Below are 21,212 nucleotides of genomic sequence, written 5' to 3' on the forward strand. Positions count from 1 at the left end.
TGCCAGAGCTCCATGCCACTTGCCAAAAACGACTTCTCTGGCCAATTGACTCTGTAGAGGCCACCTTCCTCGACGCCGGTGACAACCAGATCACCGTCTTCGTGCCGAACTTCGCATCTGTCTTTGGTGAAAATAACAGTTTTGTCCTTTTTGCAGATCGTACTTAAGGATAACAAGTTAGTGGCTAGGTCGGGAATCTTCAGAACACCGCTGACATCGATTCGACCATCGTTGCTGTCCAATACGACTGAACCCTTCGCTACGACCTTCATAGTGGCATTGTTCGCCGTTCCGACGTTGTGGTCCATCTTGACTTTATCGAGAAATTTCTGATCCGGCCGTGCCATGTGGCAAGTGGCACCCGAATCGAAATACCATTCACTGGTGCTGACGTCTCCCATGGCAAAAATGGAACAGAGACCCTTGTGTTTGCTCGCCTTCGCTTGCTGCTGCTTCTCCGGACACTTGGCAGCAAAATGACCCGGCTTCTTGTAGGTGTAACATAACTTTTCGCCTTTGCTACCGTCCTTGGATTCGCTTGGCTTCTTCCGGTTTGCTTTACTGTACAGGGCACCTTCCGCGCCGCTGCTGACCGGACCACGATCCAGCTTAACGTCCTGTAGAATTTTGGATTTCACTGCATCCGCTGTCAAAGCCGCTCCAGAGGCTTCGAGTCCCATTATCATGGGCTCGTACTGATCAGGAAGACCCATCAGCAACATCGCCGCGAGCCAGGAATCGTCCACCTTAAAGCCCACGGATGCAAGCTTGTGGCTTGTGCTCATTAATTCGTCCACGTACGCCTCAACGTTAGCACAGTTGATCAGCCGTACCGACGTAAATTTTATGAGCAGTCCAATCTTCCTGGTTAGTCCACTGTCCTGGAATGCAGATTGCAGCTTCGTCCAGGCTTCCTTTGCTGTAACCGCATCCTGCACCAGACTGTAATTGTAGCTCTCGAGGATTAAGCAAATCGTAGCCAGAGCCTGCAACTTCAAATCCTCAGGAACACCTTCTCCGTCTCCGTCGATGGCAGACCAGCTTCCTTCACGGATTAGGATCATCCGCATCGCAAATGCCCACGTCGTGTAGTTCTCCCGGCCTCTTAGCTTGTCAATGGCTGGCAGTGTCACGGAACTTCTGGTGACTCGAACGCTTCCAGCTTCAGTCCTGCCGTTTCCGTTGGCGCCTCCATCTCCTTGACCTTGCTGTCCGGATCCTAAACTTCCGTCTGTGGACATACTTCTTCTGGTCTTGAAATTTTAGAGTCTTCCGGTTAGGTATCCTGGGCCCATAACCAATTGTAGAGAGTAATTGAAACACGTCTTTATCGGTTGACGTTGAACAGTGGAATGAAAATTTTATTCAGAAACTTAGCAACTAATAACAAGTGCATATAGCGACGCGAATTACTGGGTTGCTACGATCACAATAATATTCTTGCTGAATTAACCGGCTGAGAAACGAACCGAGGAGCCGAAAATTGATTAAAAATAAATGGAGCTTGCATGGGACTTGCCTTCACCAATGGTCACCCAGTCGGTGCTAAATTCAATGCGATGGATCTTTCAAAGGAACCAAATTTCCTGTCCTGTAGCATTAAGTTTTATTTTAAACCACCGCTTTTTATATTTAAATAGCCCCGGTACTTATATAATATATATGAATAAATCATGGCAACGTATTTAGTTTTAATAATCAAAAATAATATATATATATATTAAAGAACAACAATAATAAAACAATCTTGAATAAATTAAACAAAACACAGTCTTAAGTAATTTTTACCCAATGCTCACTCTTCACAAAACAGTTACATTTGACTCAAAAGGAAGTCTTTGCAAATTACTCAAAATTGGATACTTCGCAAATAACTTAATTTTGAGTGGTTGCACTTAGGTATCAAGATGAGTACAAAAGACTTAATTTTGAGTTGTTTCGTCTTTCCGTGTTCACTTACCTTTTTGACAATCCACTTGAATAGAACAAAATTAAGAAGAATGTAAGGTGCCTACATCGGTGCAAATTGAAACGCGTGGGGAAGTTGAAACGGTGTGTATTTCTTACCGGAAGTGTATAATCACTGAGATTAGTTCTAATCTAGTAGTTTGCGATACTACACAATGCATCTCAAAAATAATTAAAGTAAATATTCACTTCCGCTAAGAGATACACGTACCGTTTCATCTTCCCCGCGCGTTTCAACTTGCCACGGTGTACCTTACACTGGAGGAAAATGGTAATAATAACGACCAGACCCAGTTATTAGAAATTCGTAATAATTATCCATCACTGAGTTCTCGGAACTAATTCCACTTCTTCACGAAGCCCGGAAGCCTGAGGTTTCCACGAAATGCTTAACTATTCCACCGCATGGTTCCACATTTATTTATTTCACCAACTAGCAATAAATTTTCCTCTCTATGAATATTCATATTTTCATCTGTAGTTATGGTTCCTCCAGCAGGCGGCAAAGCAGTGACAACAACAGTCAAATTGTTCCTTTAATGACCAATGCGGTTGTTGAGGAAAAATTCTGCAGACAAGCAACAATTCAACCGACACTCTGGGAAAGCAGAATAACAACTTCACACCTAGTAACGCCATAACTCTTTAGGGATGAATTGACCATTGGCATGCGATGTTCTCTGGCTGTGAATTATCATCTACGTTGTTTGAGTAGTATAATCATGTCGAAGTAGTTTTTTTTTAACATCTGTGTTTTGACTTTATTATCGAAAGCATCTGTTTTAAATTGCCATGCACTAATCTGCGGTAATGCTGTGCTACATCTAGCATTTTTTTATTCGCCTAATAAAAACGTACGTACGTCCAAGAATAATTTAAGGATTATATATTTGATAACATTAACCATAATATGTGTACTTTTACTTGTTTGAGAGATGAGTAAAAATAGTGCTCTTAGATTCCATCCTGTTCCCAGTGGACCTTTATAAAGTTGATCAATCCATTGGTGGATGAATCGTGAGAGGTAGTTTTGTTAGGATTATTCAAATCGACTTCGATGGCCTTGGCCAATGCCTTGCCTAGTTCGACGCCCCACTGGTCGAACGAATTCACATCCCAGATGACGCCCTGGGTGAAGATCTTGTGTTCGTACAAGGCAATCATTGCTCCCAGCACGAATGGGGTAATCTTTTTAACCAGGATCGAATTCGTCGGACGATTACCAGTGAAGACCTTATGAGGTAGCAATTGTTCCAGTTTGTCTCCGGACATGCCGGCACTCTCCAGTTCAGCACGGGCCTGGTCCTCAGTTTTGCCCATCATCAGTGCTTCCGTCTGGGCCAAGTAGTTGGCAAGTAGGATCTTGTGCATGCCTCCATGCTCCACCGGATTGTGGGTGAAGACCGGAGCGATGAAGTCGCACGGAATCAGACGGGTGCCCTGGGAATAAAAAGTAGAAATGTTAACGTAATTGCCATTTTCGCACAAACTCCGCAAATTGAGCTTTCAATTTACATTTCCTCTATTTTAAGATGCATGTTCACACCTAGTTATAAACACCACAACATACCGCACATTTAGCACTATCTTTAATAGAGATGATAGTGACTCCGCACTGGCAGCCGTAGTTACATAGTTTACCCAACGAGCATGCCATGTTTCACTTCCACAATTTTACTCCCGTTCTGTGTAGTAAAGTCAGCTTTAGGGCAAACATTTCAATTCATTACCACAACAGGAAGGGGGCACGCGATAACCATCTCCAACTAGTGGTGGTTGAAATTAACATAAACCCATTCGAGATTTCCACACTTACCGACCAGCACGAAATAACAAATTCCAAGAAGCCATATTTCAGCTAGTGGAAGGGAGTCCTTAAAAAAGTTAAAATTCCTTCACTGCTTGGTAACCATCCGAGTTCCATGTGGTACCTCGGTTGTTAATCGCCACCCTCATCGTCTGAGTCGGTTGCTGGCTGACCGATGGTGTGATTTCGATAATGTATCGCACTTTCGCACGCTTGGCGATTCCTGGGTTGGCAACCAGGCGTAATGACCCCACATCGTCGTCGTCGTCGCCACCATCAAGGCAAGTGATTAAGCGCACCCCCACTCACCACATTAAGACGATGCGAAGTAAAATTCACTTTTAAGGCCGGACGTAGCCTCCCTTCCTCCCACTTGTTTAAACAGTGACGGATCGTACATCAGCTCCCTCCGAGGCCCAAAAAAAGTTAGTATAGGTTCCAACACTCGCATGAAATGGAACTATAAATGTAATCAAAAATCAACTCGAGCGTGGTGTAGAGATTGAACAACTCACATAGAAGGTGAAAAGGTCAGCCATTTACATTTTGCCTGAAGGTACCTCGGTGCGAGTCCAAATGCCTATTCGGAAGTAAATCACTAATCAAGAGCGCCGGTGTTCCGTCCGACCGTGAAGTGAGTGCGAGCTAACTGATCCAAATACTTATTCAGATTGTACAGAAAATATCGTCTGATATTTACATTTCAAATAGATTTATGATAGACCTAACAATTTCGTTGCTATAAATTTAAGCTGGCGTGCTGATTAGCACCACCAACATGTACCTACTCATGGAATCATGTTCGAAGGCCATAAACGTAACATGGCACTTTATTGAACACTTGGATTCTGGTACATGGCCTCTATTGGTGTTAACTGTTTATTCAGGATTCTTGTTTAGAAGTAGAGAATATTAATTCATCATTTTCACGTTTTGCCGTTATTTTCACAGTTGACCAATGTTGTTGTACTATTTTATGGAACATTTCAAATGTTCAAATTGGTATAACCTCGGAAAATTGAGGGCACAGATCTCAAAATTCGAATCCAAAAATGGTACAGAAAGCTTTCAACTAACAACCGTGGAAGTACGCCAGGAGCACTAAGCTGAGGGTAAGCGCTCAGCTCCAGTTGGTATTTTCTTAATATTTATGAAAAAGAATAATGAACTGAATCTTTCGGATATCGTTTGCATTCATAAATAATACATTGCTAATAAATTCTTAATAATTAGACTTGTGAAATTGCGGATACAGAGATTCAAATTAGTCGTCATGATGTTTCCCTACCCAGTATGGTAGCTAGTGCTCTAGAATTTGCCCCTTGATAGAAAATTGTAATTCTACTTCACTGACGGGTGAACAAACTAGTAGGTTCAGCATCGTGGTACTGTTTACAAGCACTTAGATTTCGTGATCGAAAAATATCGAGGAAATGCGCGGTGTAAAGAGATTGCTCGTTGATGTGTGGTTTAACCACCGACGAACCGACGTGACAGCTCATAGAAGCAACTTTCAAAATTTTACCCAAGACGCCACATTTAAAATACATTAAACACTATCGCCATCTACTCATCCGATCGCGACATATCATGAGCAAAGACACGAACTCACGTTAAATTTAAATTGACTTGGGTTTAACATCCACTGCAGCCTAAAAATTTATCGAGTCAAAAAAAATAATAAGTCCGTGTAAAGTTCATCTGCTTGAGGTTAACGACTGAGGTGCAGAACCTTATACCACAGACAAACATACATAACACTCGCAAGTTGTTCATCGAACAAGCATTTAACGGTCAATTTAACAGTATCGTAGTTGGTAGTATCGCCAGCTGTGGCGTGCATAGTCAATTCCCTTGCGTTTGACGTTGACACACTACCACCACCTGTTACGCCGTACTGCCCACCACAGTATGGTCAACAGACAGTGGTAATGTTTTAGCGACGATGTTTTACAGTGAGAAATATTCAATGTGCTATGTCTGTCTGTCTGTGCTTATACTTTTAAGTTTTTAATAGGAGTAGGCTGTGCGTGCGTACGGACGTGATTTTTGCTTTCTTTGTCGTGTTTGAAAATTTGTTTTTTTCCTTGGTTTGTTTTCCGTCGATCTTGTTTTCCGTGCTGAGCACCAATGCTACCGACGCCAGGAAGGCAGCTCCCACACCTGGACCCTACATATCGACCCATCAACTCATGAACCGGGGACCAACGGCTTTACTTCCCTTCCGAAGGAAGGCGTGATCAGAGATGTTATGCCTCAGAACATCCCGGAGGCGCCGACTGGGATTGAACCCAGGCCTGCTGGGGTGAGATAATCACGCTTACCACTACACCACCGGCGCCGCTTGTTTGAAAATTTGGAAACATTTTAAATTAATAATTTATGTAATTAACCACTTCATTCAAGCAGTTAAAATGACGTTTACTACCACTCGAACTTTGAAATAAATCATTATTTTTAGATTTTTTTTCTTCTAGAACAACAATAAAAGTAGCCATCATTTGTGCGTTACATAAAAAAATAGAAATTAGTTGGTCCAGTTTTGTGGAATCACTGGTAGAACGTCACGCCAAAACTGCTTGACAAAGTGGTCAATTGGAGCACATTTTCCGCGACTCAAAATTCCAGTGATGACCTGTGATCAACTGGCGTGAAATGGTGTTGTTCGGTGTTATATTTATACTTAGGTGCTGATACGGTCAACAACTACCATAGATAGACCTGGATTCGATTGCTCGATTCTGTGTCGCTACCAAAGCCGAGATTCAAGATATTATTCTCACGAGCAGCTCAATTCCTGGCGCAAATGACCAATCATCAGCAACGGAAGATCATCCTTTCGAAACTCAGCGAGTGCACGTGCATCGTCGGTGTGCAGGACCTACAATATCCCCCAGCTTGTTCCTGGGGCCACTGTCAAGCCACCAAACCCTCAACGTCCCATCGTTCAGTGCGATCATGTTAGCAAGGTAGGACTTTCAAGTGTCAGTGTTTCAAGTGCCAGAAGCTTACAGCTGACAAACGTCAAATGGAAATCGGGAATTTGGTTAACATTGGAGGCATTTGGTGAGATCCTTCTATTACACTATATTTTATATAACATTCGTTACATTACATATTACTGTTACATTCACTCATAACCTAACTCGGAGCGTTTGGTTCGGTATGTCCACGCATCCTTCCATCCCTGAAGATTCACGAAATGCATCGCTGTTTGGACCGCCATATTTGACGCGTTCCTAATGATGACGCATTCGTCATCATTTTGACAAGATATTTTTTTAAACCTTGTAACACCATCATCCCTTAGAGCACTGAAACTAATATTTGCAGAAGTAACATTTCAAAAATAATTATTTAAAATAGTCGAACGTTATGGAGTGCGTCGATTTAGGAACTGCTTCGAATATGGTGCCTCCACGGTTGATTTGAACTCGAATCCTTTCACAGAATCATCTTTGCGGCAAATGCAACGCAGTAGGCCTGGCCGTTTCGATGTTTGTGTCATATCTCAGATATGCAGCAAACATCAATGATGACAAGAAAAAATATTAGGTTTTATCTAACCTAATGATTTTCCAGGATGCTTTCTCGTACTGGTTGCGATTGTATTAAGCGAACCCCACCCGTATCAATATATTGACGCGACGGGGAATTATCGACAATAATATTGATGATGTGATTACATAAATATTGTCAATACCGATGTATTGACTTCAATATAGAAGGTATTGACAATACGGTTATTGTCAATAAAAGCAATCGTGTAGGGTCCACTTTAGATTAGATTATATTAGAACCTTATACTTTCATGGTTTGAGCTTTGAGACACAGGGTGGCCAGTGAATTTTTATTTTGAAATTCCCGTCTTTTCCCAGTTGAAATCTAAAAAATCTCCCGATTTACCATATTTACCAAAAACAGAAGTTTTCAACGAGGAGATTTTTTTTTTAAACGTGACCAAGCGAAAATAAAAAAAAAATCTATGATCGAGACCTCTTATTTATGCAAAACCCCTGAACTGAGTCATATTTATGGTCACTATTTTTTTCCGTCGATCTTGTTTTCCGTGCTGAGCATCAATGCTCACTAGGCCGAACGCTATTGGACTGAATGGGTCATTAGACTGAACAAGTGAGGAATTGAATTGAGAAATTGTTTTAGCAATCAAGAACTTGATACAAATGAGATCTAGGGAAAATTGTTGGAAATATCGAAGTAAGAGAATGTTTTAACACTATTGAGATTATGTATAATCTATGTCTTCTTGAGATTCTCCGATTTTCTGTAATTGTCTGAAGATTTGATTTTTGATTCTCCTGAAATACTTTTGGAATTCGCTAGTATCCTCCTTAGAGTACTTCGGAAATCTAAATGCTGATATTTTCCAAAATGTCTCTATGGATTCCCCAAAATTCCAATCAAGGTTTATTTCAATCAGAATAATTTATTATGTTCTTCATCTCCTGTTAGAATTCCATGGAATTTCGATTGGGATTCTTTAGAATGACACTTGAAATACTCTAGAATTCCATTTTACTGACCAGACTAACTCTGGTGATTCACAGAACGTCTTCTGGGTTTGATTGGTTGGTTGTGGGTAATGATATTCAGCAATCCATCCTGAAATCCCCCAGAATCACAATGAAGATTAATTTCTAGATTTTTTTTTTATTTTGGACATGCAAAAATAATGCACAATAATACACATACAATGAACTTTTTGTCTCTCCATGGAAGTTCAAAGAGCTGTTACTGTTTATTTTTGGCATCAACATTTCTCTAATTTCTTGCTGCTGGTTGATGAAGTATTCAAGCCTTGTTCTTATTAGACGACCTTTTTTCAATCTGTTATTTCTTGAAGTACAATGAACCAAATGAGCTAAAAATAAATATCTTTCATACATTACTCTAAAATGTATAAATTTCAATCACTAAGAAAGAAGTTATAATTTCTATTTTATTTAACAAAATCCTCAAAATATATGGTAATGAAATTACGTTGTTCTGTAGTTTATGCTAATGGCATCTGATTTTAAAATGGGCGTAAAATATACTCCAATATGCTTACTCTTACAGGAAACACATGTTGAAACTGTTGGCTGCAAAATGAAAAATCAATGCCGCTAAATATGACACTTCTATCTGATCTCGATCTTGGGTTATCACTAGAAGAACTTTATTTGTACTCTGGTGTCATCTAGTGGGGCCTCCCTTCAGAGCGTAAAACTATTGACTGCCTAGACTGAGTGTGAAAGAACTGCACTATTCAATCCATTGCTCTGTGCAGACCGTTTGTACCGTTTGTACCAAACGGTAAAGGACGAGGCAATGAAAGAGCCAACAAAAACATTCAGTCACTCACGAACAGGCGACGCAAACCGCTTGCCTTCGCTCACATAGCTGAGTCATTTTTCTATAGAAAATGTACGCTCAGTCATTCAAAACATATAATATTGGGTACCATCACGGCAGAATAAACGTGTTGACTGAGCTACTGACTGAGTGCTCGGCTGTCAGTGACTCGTTTACCTCTCAATCATTCAGACTCTCACGAGGCAGTGAATGATGACCCTAATAAACAAATACCATAAACGAACTGTATCCCGGATGGGTAAACTATCCCACAAATGGTTTGGATGATGATACCCCGTTAAGCTCTCTTTTATGGTTATTTTTATTAGGGGAGGCAGATGGCAGTTCATATTCATATCAAAATGACTCAATGAATCTGACTGTTTTGCGCACTGCCTCCCTTAGCTCGGTCGGTAAAGGCGGTAAAAAAGCTAAAAAGCAAAAAAGCATGCTGGAGGTGGCTGGGTTCAATTCCCGGTCCGGTCCGAGGGGGACGATGCAGAAAAGATTGTGTTTTGCTGTGACTAGCTGCACGCACGCTGAGTAGATAGATGGAAGATTTATGTCGATTTTGAAGATTTCCTGCAAAAAGATGAAGCACGATGCAAGTAGATGCGAGAAATGAAAGATGATTTTTCGAAGATTGATTCGCTAGTGTGAGATTTTTTGAGCATCTAGAATTGAGATTCAGATGTGTCGCCCCCCTCGGTCTGGTCTAGGTTTTTCGGGTTGGAAAATTTTTCGACTTCCCTGGGCATAGAAGTATGTTTGGACTTGCCACACAATTATACTAATGCAAAAATGGTACAAGCATCGAAAGCTCTCTATTAATAACTGTGGAAGTGCATCTAGAACACTAAGTTGAGAGCACGCTATAAGCTAATATGTGATATGCAATAAGGGTTGATGCATATATTATGTCACGCTCTAGGGGGGGTGGTAGGTTGGTCTAAGATTTTGTGACAAGCAATGCATTAGGTATAGGAAAAACGTCACCAAAAAAGGGGGGGGGGGGTAAATTTCTCCTCGATTTAGCGTGACATAATTAATGCATGGGCCCTAAGCTTGAAATGCGAAGAAGAAGAAGAAGGTGTCACCTAGGAGTCAATTCTCACCAAAAATGTTCACTGCTGAACGGGTGTTGTCCATTTTAACAACTTTGTAGATGATATGAGACTTTTATCTGATCTTGATTCTGTGTTATTAATGGAAGAACTTTGTTTGTTGGCGCCACTTAGTGAATCAATTCTGAACTAAATTGTCCACTGCCTAGTTAGTATAGTTCAAGAACTATAACTAGAATTGTACGCCGTGTACTCAGTTCATGAAGCGACTGTCACACACAGCCCAATTAACCAACAAGCCCGCTAATTCAACTTTTTTGCAATATAAGGTTAATAAAAAACTTAGCATGCCCTATGTCAGCCTTATATTGCCAAAAGGCGAATTAGTGGGCTTGATGGTTACTTGGGAGCTACAGTGTGTTGTTTGTTTCTAAACATCAGCATAATCATATGGTTGGGCATATAAAACAGTCGGTGAGTCGATAGGTAGGGTCCAGGTGTGGTAGCTGCGTCCCTGGCGTCGGTAGCATTGGTGCTCAGCACGGAAAACAAAATCGACGGAAAACAAATCAAGGAAAAAAATAATACCCCGTTCATTCTTCAATCTATACTACGTTATATAGGTTTATCTTGATATAAGAATCCAGACATAAAGTTTTCACTGTAAATAATTAGAATGACATTTGATATCAAGATACTCTACATAAAATTATATATGGACGGGATAACTCTTTTTGAATGAGGGATCAAAGAATGCCAAGCTTGTTCGAAAATTGATGCTATCTAAAAGGAACAGATTTCTGATTGCGAAAATCACGGTTGGTTCAAGAATCACTATAAAAAAAGAACACTAGCGTTTAATTCACGAAACTATGAGATAGAGAGTTCAAAGCAACATAAAAGCAATTTTTTATTCCAGGGAGAAATGCAATACTCCTGAGTAACAATTTTGGTTTTATCATATTTAGATCGTGATTTGTACTTCCAGAATGCTTATAAACTTCGATAAAACTTATCATGCTGCTTGGGTAGTATGCATTTAAAATTCTATCACACGATCAACGTTGTAGCGTTCGAGGTGCTTTATAGTGATATGAAAAGTTCGGTGGCTTGTTGGTGACCGCTTTTGCTTACTTACTTGGGTTCAATCTCAACGGCCTTGATATTAGAGAGTAGCGAGGGTCGCATCGATTTCTTAATGTATAGTATCAACTTTTAGTAAAAAATTTAAACTTTTTTTCGTCCGAACTTTTCGTAACTTGTGCATAGTAAACAATTTTTTGGACTAAAGAAACTGTTTTTCTGCAAAAAAAAAACAAAAATAAATTATTGGCAAAAAAAGTTTAAAAATTTACCTAAATGTTTGATTTTTTGCGATTTTTGTCAATTTTAAAGTGTCCACTGACTCCCATATCAGAAAATTCAGTATTTTTGATGAGCATGATTGACCGCCCACGGTTGCTGCTCTGTTATTACCAGATCAGCTGCAATTACACAGAGAACCAACAGATGATGTTTGGGACTAACATTCATCCTCAATGTGTAAGAACTGGAGATCTAATATTTAGCAATACCAGCGCCGGCCGTGTCCGAATGCAGGTCAACTAGGGAATTGGAAGGAATGTGTTGACGTGGTACTCGCTGTGAAGGAAACCGAGAAATCCTCTGACGGATTTCACGCCAACTCATCCAGTGGTTGGCAGCACCCTCTCAGAACCTTATGGAACTTTGTGGGTGTGGAGACTTAGCAATTTTAAGCAACTTTGCGTACTTATTTTTTTCAAAATTTATCTCGCCTAACATTTGATAAGGGTCAAAGTTTTTTGTCGATTTTTTTTTCAAATCGATATAGCTTAAAAATGACAAGCCCTACAAAAAAGTGATGTATGGCGAACTTTTAGCAAATAATCTGAAATTTTATAAAAAAATTTAAATAAAATAAAAAATCGGTTTCTACACTCTAAAAAAATATATTTAAAAATTAAAAGTCATTTTCCCAAAAATGGTACCCCTCAGATTTGCTTGATATTTTTTCTCATGAAAGGCAATATAATTACCTAACTTTTCTTCATACATCGCAAAGTGGGCGCTTTTAAGGAAAAAAAGTTGTTCGAACAACAACTTTTTCATGTTAATTTTTTTTCAGCGTGTTTCACTCAAAGTCGAATAGTAATACGCGCACAACCTTATTAAAATTCGATTAAACTTTATGGGTATACTTTTCGATAATCTGGGCGAAATCTAGCCTAACATTTGAAAAGGGTACAGAGAAGTTACCTGCAAATCGTCCAATAAGAGTTCAGAACAAAACGTTCTAATGAGGAACAGCCATCTCAGCATGGTTTGCACTTTCCTGTGATGGATTGTATTATAATATATGCATACACTCTATCCAACTTCTATAAAACCACCCTCAAATTGTTCCAAATCAACAGGTAAACTAAGTAAAAATCACTTAGTATGTTTTATTCATGAAAAGATTTCAATTCATGTATTTGTGATTAATTTAATTAGAAAAATAATCATTCATTTATTTTTATGTATTAGGTGTGTCCATTAGTAAGCAATATGCATATATGTTTATACCTCATCTCTCAAGTGAATACATATAATAGCGCAGGTAACTTAACGATTATTTAAGGCATGCCTAAAATAATCGTTAAGTTACCTGCTATATAGCAGTTATATAACAACGCAGGTAGTCACATGAGAGATATAAGGTATAAAATTAAAGCACCGCAGTCTGTTTCTACCGACATAATCTAATATTTAAGTTTGGTGATATCACAACAATGCTCATAGTTGCTGTAGTGCATAGTTGTTGAAAGTGTAGTGCTGCATAGTTGTTGAAACGAAAAAGTGTTTATATATACAACAATGGAAAAATCTGCTGAATTGATTATTAAAAGGGTGCAATGTAGTGCCAACATAAACAATCCCAATTGCAGCCGCAATAATTTACGTAATTTATCATCAAGTCTCATAGAGATAATACATTCATGGGGCTTTGATCATCAATTGGATGTAACAATGCGTATTTGTGAATCGTGTCGTGGAATTTTAGTGCACAATAGGACACCTCTCCCGAAAAAGAGGCGATCGGATGGAAAAGAATCAAGCCATGCTCGGAAGTTTGAAGAGCCGCAACCATCAACAAGTCATCAGCAATCAGAACATCAGGAATTTGATGATACACTAGGTAAATAATAATAACTTTAACTGTTTCAACTGTGTGGTTTAAGGATTGTACATCGAAGATACAACTTCATTTTCAACATTTTTTTAGAGCACGAGCTGGATGAACCGCTTATCGTACAAATTTGATCGATTGGTAGGCCAACCTCGGTGAACAATCTATCAAATTTTCACGACTGTACGATATGCGGTTTATGCAGCTCGTGCTCCACAAACATGGGGAAAATTCAGATGCGGCTTCGATGTACCGTAAACGGGGATGTCTTTGATAATGGAGGTAACTTTGATAATGCAGCTAATCCAAAAAGTTATGACTTAATGCTCTTCGTATTCATTATTTTGGAAGGGAACATCGGTTTCCTATCCAAAATATTGCGTACGATGTGCCTTAAGTCATAAATTTTTGGCTTAGCTGCATTACCAAAGTTACCCCTATTATCAAAACCACCCCCGTTCATGGTACTATCACCTTAACAGCGTTATATATTAATGTGTGGTAATATTTTTTTTTTCTTTTCTTTAATTTTACAGATACAGATCCATCGCTAGAATCAATCCCATCAGCGGATCAGATCCAAGGTCCATATAATGTGGAACAATTCAATTGTATAGCTTCAACCTTACAGTTATCACCAATTTCATCGAGAAGTATGAGAAGTATGAATTATCAAGTTCAAAAATCTGCAGAGATCACAAAGGCAGTGCGTAAAAATATATTTGGGATGGATTCAGACGATGTCAACAAATCAAATGATTTTGACGAAATGATCATGCAGTTAAAGGAGAAATTTAATTTGCCTTCTACGAGTACAAATGACAAATTAAAAGTGTTATCAGTGCTCCCTAAATCATGGTCAGTGAATCAAATAGTTAATGAGTTTAATGCACCCCATCATACAGTGAAACAGATGAAAAGGCTAGTCAGAGAACAAGGTATTCTTTGTAGTAAGAAAGCAAGAAGTGGTCATGGATTTAATGATACTGAAAAACAAATTGTTTTAAATTTCTTTGACAGTGATGATATTAGTAGGCCTATGCCAGGAAGTAATGATTATGTTTCTGAATATCGAAATGGATATAAAGAGCATGTTCAGAAACGTTTATTGATGATGTCTCTTAAAGAGGCTTTTATGATTTTTGAAGAGAAATACAAAAGTGTTAAAATCGGATTTACTTCGTTCACTCAGCTCCGACCAAAGCATTGCATACTGTTGGATTGTACAGGAACACATAATGTATGTGTCTGTACTATACATGAAAATGTTAAATTGATTATTAATAGTGTAAAATTTGATTCATATAAAGAAATTGCAGACAAAATACTTTGCAGTAGTCCTATTAGAACCATAGATTGTTTTTATCGTACATGTGAAGAATGCATTTCCACAGATAGTATCGTGAGGGAACTTACATCAGTATTAGAAGCAGATGATATGGAAGAAGTTTTATTTCAACAGTGGTTGACTACCGACCGTTGTAATTTGGAAACTATTATTAAACCTGCAGATGAGTTTGTTCAATATTTGACGGAAAAAGTTGAAAAGCTCATAACCCATGATTTTATTCATAAAGAGCAATCATTTTACCGAAGTAATAAAAAAAATTCTCTTCAAAACGGTGAAATTTTAGTGATTTGCGACTTTTCTGAAAATTATTCATTTATTATTCAAAACTCAGCACAGGGGTATCATTGGAACAATAATCAAGCTACGATACATCCTTTCGAAATTTACTACATAAAAGAAAACAAGTTGGAAAATTTAAGCTTTATTATTATTTCAGAAGTATTGACCCATGATACAATAGCAGTTCAATTATTTATATCAAAATTGTTAGATTTCATTAAACAATCTATTAGTTTCACAAAAATTACTTTCATGTCAGATGGAGCAGCGGCTCATTACAAAAATAAAAAGAATTTTGCCAGTTTGTGCAACTTCAAGTCCAAGTATGGATTGGAAGCAGAATGGCACTTCTTCGCAACGTCTCATGGGAAAGGCCCATGTGACGCAATTGGAGGAACTCTCAAACGAATGGCAAAGAGAGCAAGTCTTGCTCGAGATTATGGAAACACAATCACAACTCCACAAGAACTGTATGACTGGGCAGTTAAACAAACAGATACAAGCATAACAAAATTGAACTTCTGCTTCATATCAAATGATCAATACACAAAGATGTCCGATGAACTCAAGGAGCTGTTCAGTCATGTAAAAACTATACCTGATACACAAAAATTTCATTGTTTTGTACCTATTTCTCAAAACATAATTTCTACTAAGCGATTTTCACATTCAAAGGAAACTCCGAAAAATTTCACTCTGTTTCCGATAGAATAATAATCAATGAAAAACTCAAATTATGTATGGAGAATTATAGGAAAATAAATTATGCACTAAACAAAAACACTAGAGTTTTCATTTATTAAAACACCATTCGAAATGCAGGAAAATCCTCTGTATTAGGCCCTTTCAAATGTTAGGCTAGATTTTTGTTTTAAGCACGCCCAGATTATCAAAAGGTCAAAATCTTTATGCTCATTAAGTTTCAACGGATTTTAATAAGGTTGTGCGCGTATTACTATTCGACTTTGAGTGAAACACGCTAAAAAAAAATTAACATGAAAAAGTTGTTGTTCGAACAACTTTTTTTTCCTTAAAAGCGCCCACTTTGCGATGTATGAAGAAAAGTTAGGTAATTATATTGCCTTTCATGAGAAAAAATATCAAGCAAATCTGAGTGGTACCATTTTTGGGAAAATGACTTTTAATTTTTAAATATATTTTTTTAGAGTGTAGAAACCAATTTTTTAATTGATTAAAATTTTTTAATAAAATTTCAGATTATTTGCTAAAAGTTTGCCATACATCACTATTTTGTAGGGCTTGTCATTTTCAAGCTATATCGATTTGAAAAAAAAAATCGACAAAAAACTTTGACCCTTATCAAATGTTAGGCGAGATAAATTTTGAAAAAAATAAGTACTCAAAGTTGCTTAAAATTGCTAAGTCTCCACACCCACAAAGTTTCATAAGGTTCTGAGAGGGTGCTGCCAACTCCGAAGACGAGTTGGCGTGAAATCCGTCATAGGCGCTTCCACGAGAAATCACTGGGATGTTGGATGTGGGGAAAGGTTGCACACGCACACGCAGGGATCGTTTTTGGTAGAGCGATTATAATACACAAACACACATACACACACACACACGCGCGCGCACACATCAAATTTCTATTTTTAGATCAGGACCCATACTATGGTAAGTGATGCGATCGGTGTTAAAGAAGAATTTGTTTTCATTAAAATCTAGTGGGTATAGAATAAGGCAAAGTGAAAAATTGCAAGGAAGGGGACGGGCCTGGGATTTAACTCCCGACCTTCTGCTCAGTAAGCAGAAACGGTAACCACTGAGCTACCGAGCCTCGTCAGAAAATTCAGTATTTTTGATAAGCTTTTAAATAAACATTATTTTAAAACTCTTAAATATGCAATTTTTTGCTATTGAAGTTTTTAACAGTTTTTTTTTTAATTTATTTTAATTTGTGATTTTTTTTTCTGTAAAGGCAATTCAATTTCTTACAACTTTGTCTCAGACATCATTTTGATAATATGAGCCATTTTCGCGCTGATTTATTGAAAAATATCGAATACGTCATTTTGAAGAATTAGGTTCAATTAAAAATAGCCGAATTCCAGCACAAACTTGGTTTATTGCTCCCAGCGAACAATTATACAAAGTTTCGTGGAATCCGGAGAGGGTAAAGTACACGGAACGGAAATTAATTATTGTATTATTAAATTTTATTTATTTATATTTCATTTATACATTTTAGCCAAAACATCAGCCTTATGCATTACATAAGACAAACCACATAGGTCCTATAATAATACATAAACGGTATGTGTGACTATTTATTCATTTCATTTGACACATGATCTTCATTAACTTTTTGCAAGACGTCTGCTTATTAGTTGACTTAAACATTTTATGAATAATTAGTAATAGAAATTTGCTAAAAGGTATCAGTGGATTTCTATCCGTGTATGATCGGTTCGTCAGTTGGCGTGGATTTGCTCATATGGAAGATTCAGTGTGCGTTCATCCGCAGTAAATAAGGTATGAATGTTAACCACTATGCCGGTCCCGACCTTATAATTTTAGTTAGGATCCACTAATTGAACTTGTTTTCTTTTGTATAAGTCAGTTCAAATACCTATAAGACGGCAATCGTATGTCCATTAGGGTGGGTCAATTTTGCATGGTGGATCACAACCGCTTGTTCCCCACAGCTCTTCCGATACGTATTGAGCTCCCCAACAACGGTGCTAAATTTGAACAAATTTGGTTAAGATCTGCATTTGCGGGAGAATTTTAAATTTTGTTATGAGAAAATGTATGAGGAACGAAACAAACCTATTGATTTACTTGACAAAAAATAAAATATTGCTTTATGCAGAACAACTTATTATATAAATTTAGACCTATTGCACCGCGCATACCTCCGGCCGTATATATGAGTTTGTATGAGAAACACTTGGTCTAAAGTGAAGGTAACTTTTTGTACAAAGATCAAAACGATGTGCAATCTTGGACAAGGTTGTTTTGTATAGTATTCTCAAACTAAGTTCTAGATTTGGTGAAATTTCAGCAATATTTGGATTGTTGTAAGCAAATGAATAGGATGGTTTCGTTTGCCATACATTTCCCTATACAAACATTAAAATTCTCCGGCAAATCGAGATTATAACCAAATTTGTTCAAATTTTGCACAGTTGGTGTGGACCTCAATACGCATTGAAAGAGCAGTGGGGAACAGGGGATTGTAGAGTTGATCCACCCTAATGTCCATACAAGACGGCCATACATTGACAGAAAAGCACCTGTATAAAATCATACCCGCAAAGTTTCATTGGAATCTTGGTGCTTTCCTATCTTTTTAATATTTGTCTCACAAGTCCTGTTAAGTGCTAAGACAAATTTTGTCGTCGCTCGTTGCTGACCAGTGAAATCTGATTAAATACTTCACCCACAATATATCGTGCTATTTTGAGAAACCTTTTGTACATCAATATCATTGAATCAACAACAAACGTTGTTGCACTCAACCCATTTTTTTTAATTGACGGCTGATAGCCATTTTTCTGTGTGAAGCATACGTTCTAGATATGTTTCATACTTGCAGCAAATTAATTGCAATTGATTCAATCCAAGCAAAGATGCCCCTTTCTGGTTTGACTCCATCATAAAATCCACTTCATTTGAGAGTTGTTACAACTTTATGACGCAAACCATGCAGTCGATTATGAAACATGCGTTTTTTTATTCACTTCCATCCCATATACATTCGCTTCTGCTGCTTGCCAATAAACCACCGTGTGCTGCCAATTATATACAAAAAACATCATCGTCACACTCACCTGATGAATGAGCTGGTAAAAGGCGTGCTGTCCGTTGGTTCCCGGTTCGCCCCACACGATTGGACCGGTGTTGAAGTCAACTCGTCGGCCGGACTTGGTCACTCCCTTGCCGTTACTTTCCATGTCACCCTGCTGGAAGTAGGCAGCAAAGCGGTGCATATACTGATCGTACGGCAGCAGGGCGTGCGTCTCGGCACCGTAGAAGTTCGAATACCAAATGCCCATCAAAGCCAGGATAACCGGAGCCTATTGGGAAGAGATTAGTGTGTTTTACACTTATCAGTAACAATGTGCGAACCAATTAAGAATCTTACATTTTCATTCAAGGGAGCACTCATGAAGTGGTTATCCATATAGTGGGCACCGTCCAGCAGTTTTTCAAAGTTTTCAAAACCGATGGCCAGCGAGATGGACAGACCAATGGCGGACCAGAGCGAGTAACGTCCACCGACCCAGTCCCAGAATTCGAACATGTTCTTGGTGTTAATACCGAATGCAGCGACCTTCTCCTTATTGGTCGACAGGGCGACAAAGTGCTTGGCAACATGTTCCTGTTCACCGCAGCGCTCCAGGAACCATGTCTTGGCAGCAGTGGCATTGGTGATGGTCTCCTGAGTGGTGAAGGTCTTGGAAGCAATGATGAAAAGAGTAGTTTCCGGATCCAGTTTCTTCAAAGTTTCTGCGATATGGGTACCATCGACGTTAGATACAAAATGAGATCGAATGCCAGTGTTATAAGCCTTCAGTGCCTCAGAGACCATCAATGGACCCAGATCCGAGCCACCGATACCGATGTTGACAACATCGCTGATTTTCTTATTGGTGTACCCGCGCCACACTCCATTTAAAACTTGATCGGTGAATTCCTTCATATGCTCCAACACGGCATTGACTTCAGGCATAACATCTTTACCATCAACCACGATAGGCTTGTTCGAGCGATTTCTCAGAGCAATGTGCAACACGGCACGATTTTCGGTGATGTTGATACGTTCTCCACTGAACATATCGTTACGGGTTTTGACCACATCACGTGATTCGGCCAACTCGAGCAGCATATTCCAGGCTTCATCGGTGATCCGGTTCTTGGAGTAGTCCAGCAGAATTTCACCATCCTTTGGTGTATTCAACTTCAGGCTGTAATCGATGGTAATAGATACATGGAGCTAATTTTAGCACACGCTGGCAAGTTCATTCACTTTCACTTGATAACATTGTGAGGGTCAAATGTAACAGCAACAGTGCTTATGCACGGTCGACCGAATGCGTACAAACTCACCTGAACTTATCGAAACGGATGTCGTCCTCCTCGAAGATCTTCTTAATGTTAATTAAAGCACCATGCTCCTTGTAGTATTCCTGGATCTGCTGATAGACAGAATCCTCGGACAATAGCACCTTATTGGACATCTTACAGCACTATACAATTTCGGCTTTTGAAAGATACCACACACAAAAGACTAGGTCACAGTGGCTAACAGACTTGTACTAACACTTTGCACTTTTTATCACCAGCACCGTAAAATACTCAACAGTAAGAGACTCAAGCTGCGACCCGTGTGAATCCTTGAAGCGTTGCCCGATGACTGACTGGTCGAGTGGACGCGAGTGTAGCTTGTTCGTCAAGGATCTGGCACCTCAATCTGGGGTGGTCACACACACAGGTTTTTTATCCCTCTGCGTTAATAGAATAAAGTTGTCGAAGAACTAGTAGAAGCACCTCCGGACACGGCAACTTTGGGCTAGTGAATACGGGCAGTGTTTCTTCAATGTCAAATGAATAACATACAACACTCGCGAAAAAAAAAGGAAGAGAGAGCGAGTCCGCGTCGCGTTGCATACGTGCTCACGATAAACGCAAGAGAGAGATTTTCTGGTCTGCGAGAAAACTTACAACAATCTAGCTGTGCTTGGTGCATAAAATTGAAGAGGGATGTAAGTCAAAGCCTGATAAGATATAATCTTTAAATTATTTAATGTTTAATCACCTGCGATATTGCACGCCATGTCCGAGGTGGCGGATTATTCAACATTCATTTACCTCAGGTTTTTCTTCGCCAAAAGTTTGTTTGGGTGCTGCCATTACAAAATCGGTTGATTTTAAAATATTCTATCAGGGCAATTTGAATTATTAAATTTTATCATGATTTTCCATATACACATTCTAGGAGACAGCTCTGAAGAGCCAAAACTTCTCCATATAGGAAGTGTGCCGCTATGCCGCTGTCATTGTGTTCAGCCCTTAAATGTGTCTTATGTTAAATTATCATGACCAACTTGATCTATTTCGTTGAACTTGAACTGTTGTGTATGGAATTAATTTTAAGCATGGTTACACATATAAATTAATGGTGCTCATCTTCCCCCATTCGATATCAGATTTTTGAATTTTCATAATATAATTTAT

General features: G+C 38.8%; 2 protein-coding genes across 2 annotated transcripts in view; one reads left to right on the forward strand and one right to left on the reverse strand.

Moving 5' to 3' along the window:
• The window catches only part of hay (ATP-dependent DNA helicase hay), an 89,243-nt gene extending 76,047 nt beyond the window's left edge, over positions 1-13,196 (forward strand). The window contains exon 3 of the mRNA XM_065217510.1: positions 13,181-13,196. The gene's annotated coding sequence lies outside the window, so the exon portion shown is untranslated. The remainder of the gene's footprint in view (positions 1-13,180) is intronic.
• On the reverse strand, positions 2,703-20,553 carry Pgi (glucose-6-phosphate isomerase). The gene is made up of 4 exons (XM_065217544.1): positions 20,085-20,553; positions 19,120-19,942; positions 18,806-19,051; positions 2,703-3,408 (listed from the first exon to the last, which is right to left on the reverse strand). The coding sequence occupies exons 1-4, from the start codon at positions 20,213-20,215 to the stop codon at positions 2,923-2,925; spliced, it is 1,686 nt and encodes a 561-aa protein (XP_065073616.1). The 5' UTR covers positions 20,216-20,553; the 3' UTR covers positions 2,703-2,922.
• Positions 20,554-21,212: the final 659 nt, after the last annotated feature.

Source organism: Ochlerotatus camptorhynchus, unplaced genomic scaffold (genome assembly GCF_037179485.1).
Source record: "Ochlerotatus camptorhynchus isolate MF236.1 unplaced genomic scaffold, CSIRO-AGI_Acam_v1.1 ptg000077l, whole genome shotgun sequence".
Taxonomy (NCBI): Eukaryota; Metazoa; Arthropoda; class Insecta; order Diptera; family Culicidae; genus Ochlerotatus; species Ochlerotatus camptorhynchus.

Bases quoted from the DNA above. Each gene is read 5' to 3' on its own strand.
- Pgi (XM_065217544.1), bottom strand. From the start codon at position 20,215: ATGTCCAATAAGGTGCTATTGTCCGAGGATTCTGTCTATCAGCAGATC. The intron at 19,943-20,084 runs GTGAGTTTGTAC...CATCGATTACAG, and splicing joins ATCCGTTTCGATAAGTTCAG to CCTGAAGTTGAATACACCAA. The intron at 19,052-19,119 runs GTAAGATTCTTA...TCTTCCCAATAG, and splicing joins GTGCTCCCTTGAATGAAAAT to GCTCCGGTTATCCTGGCTTT.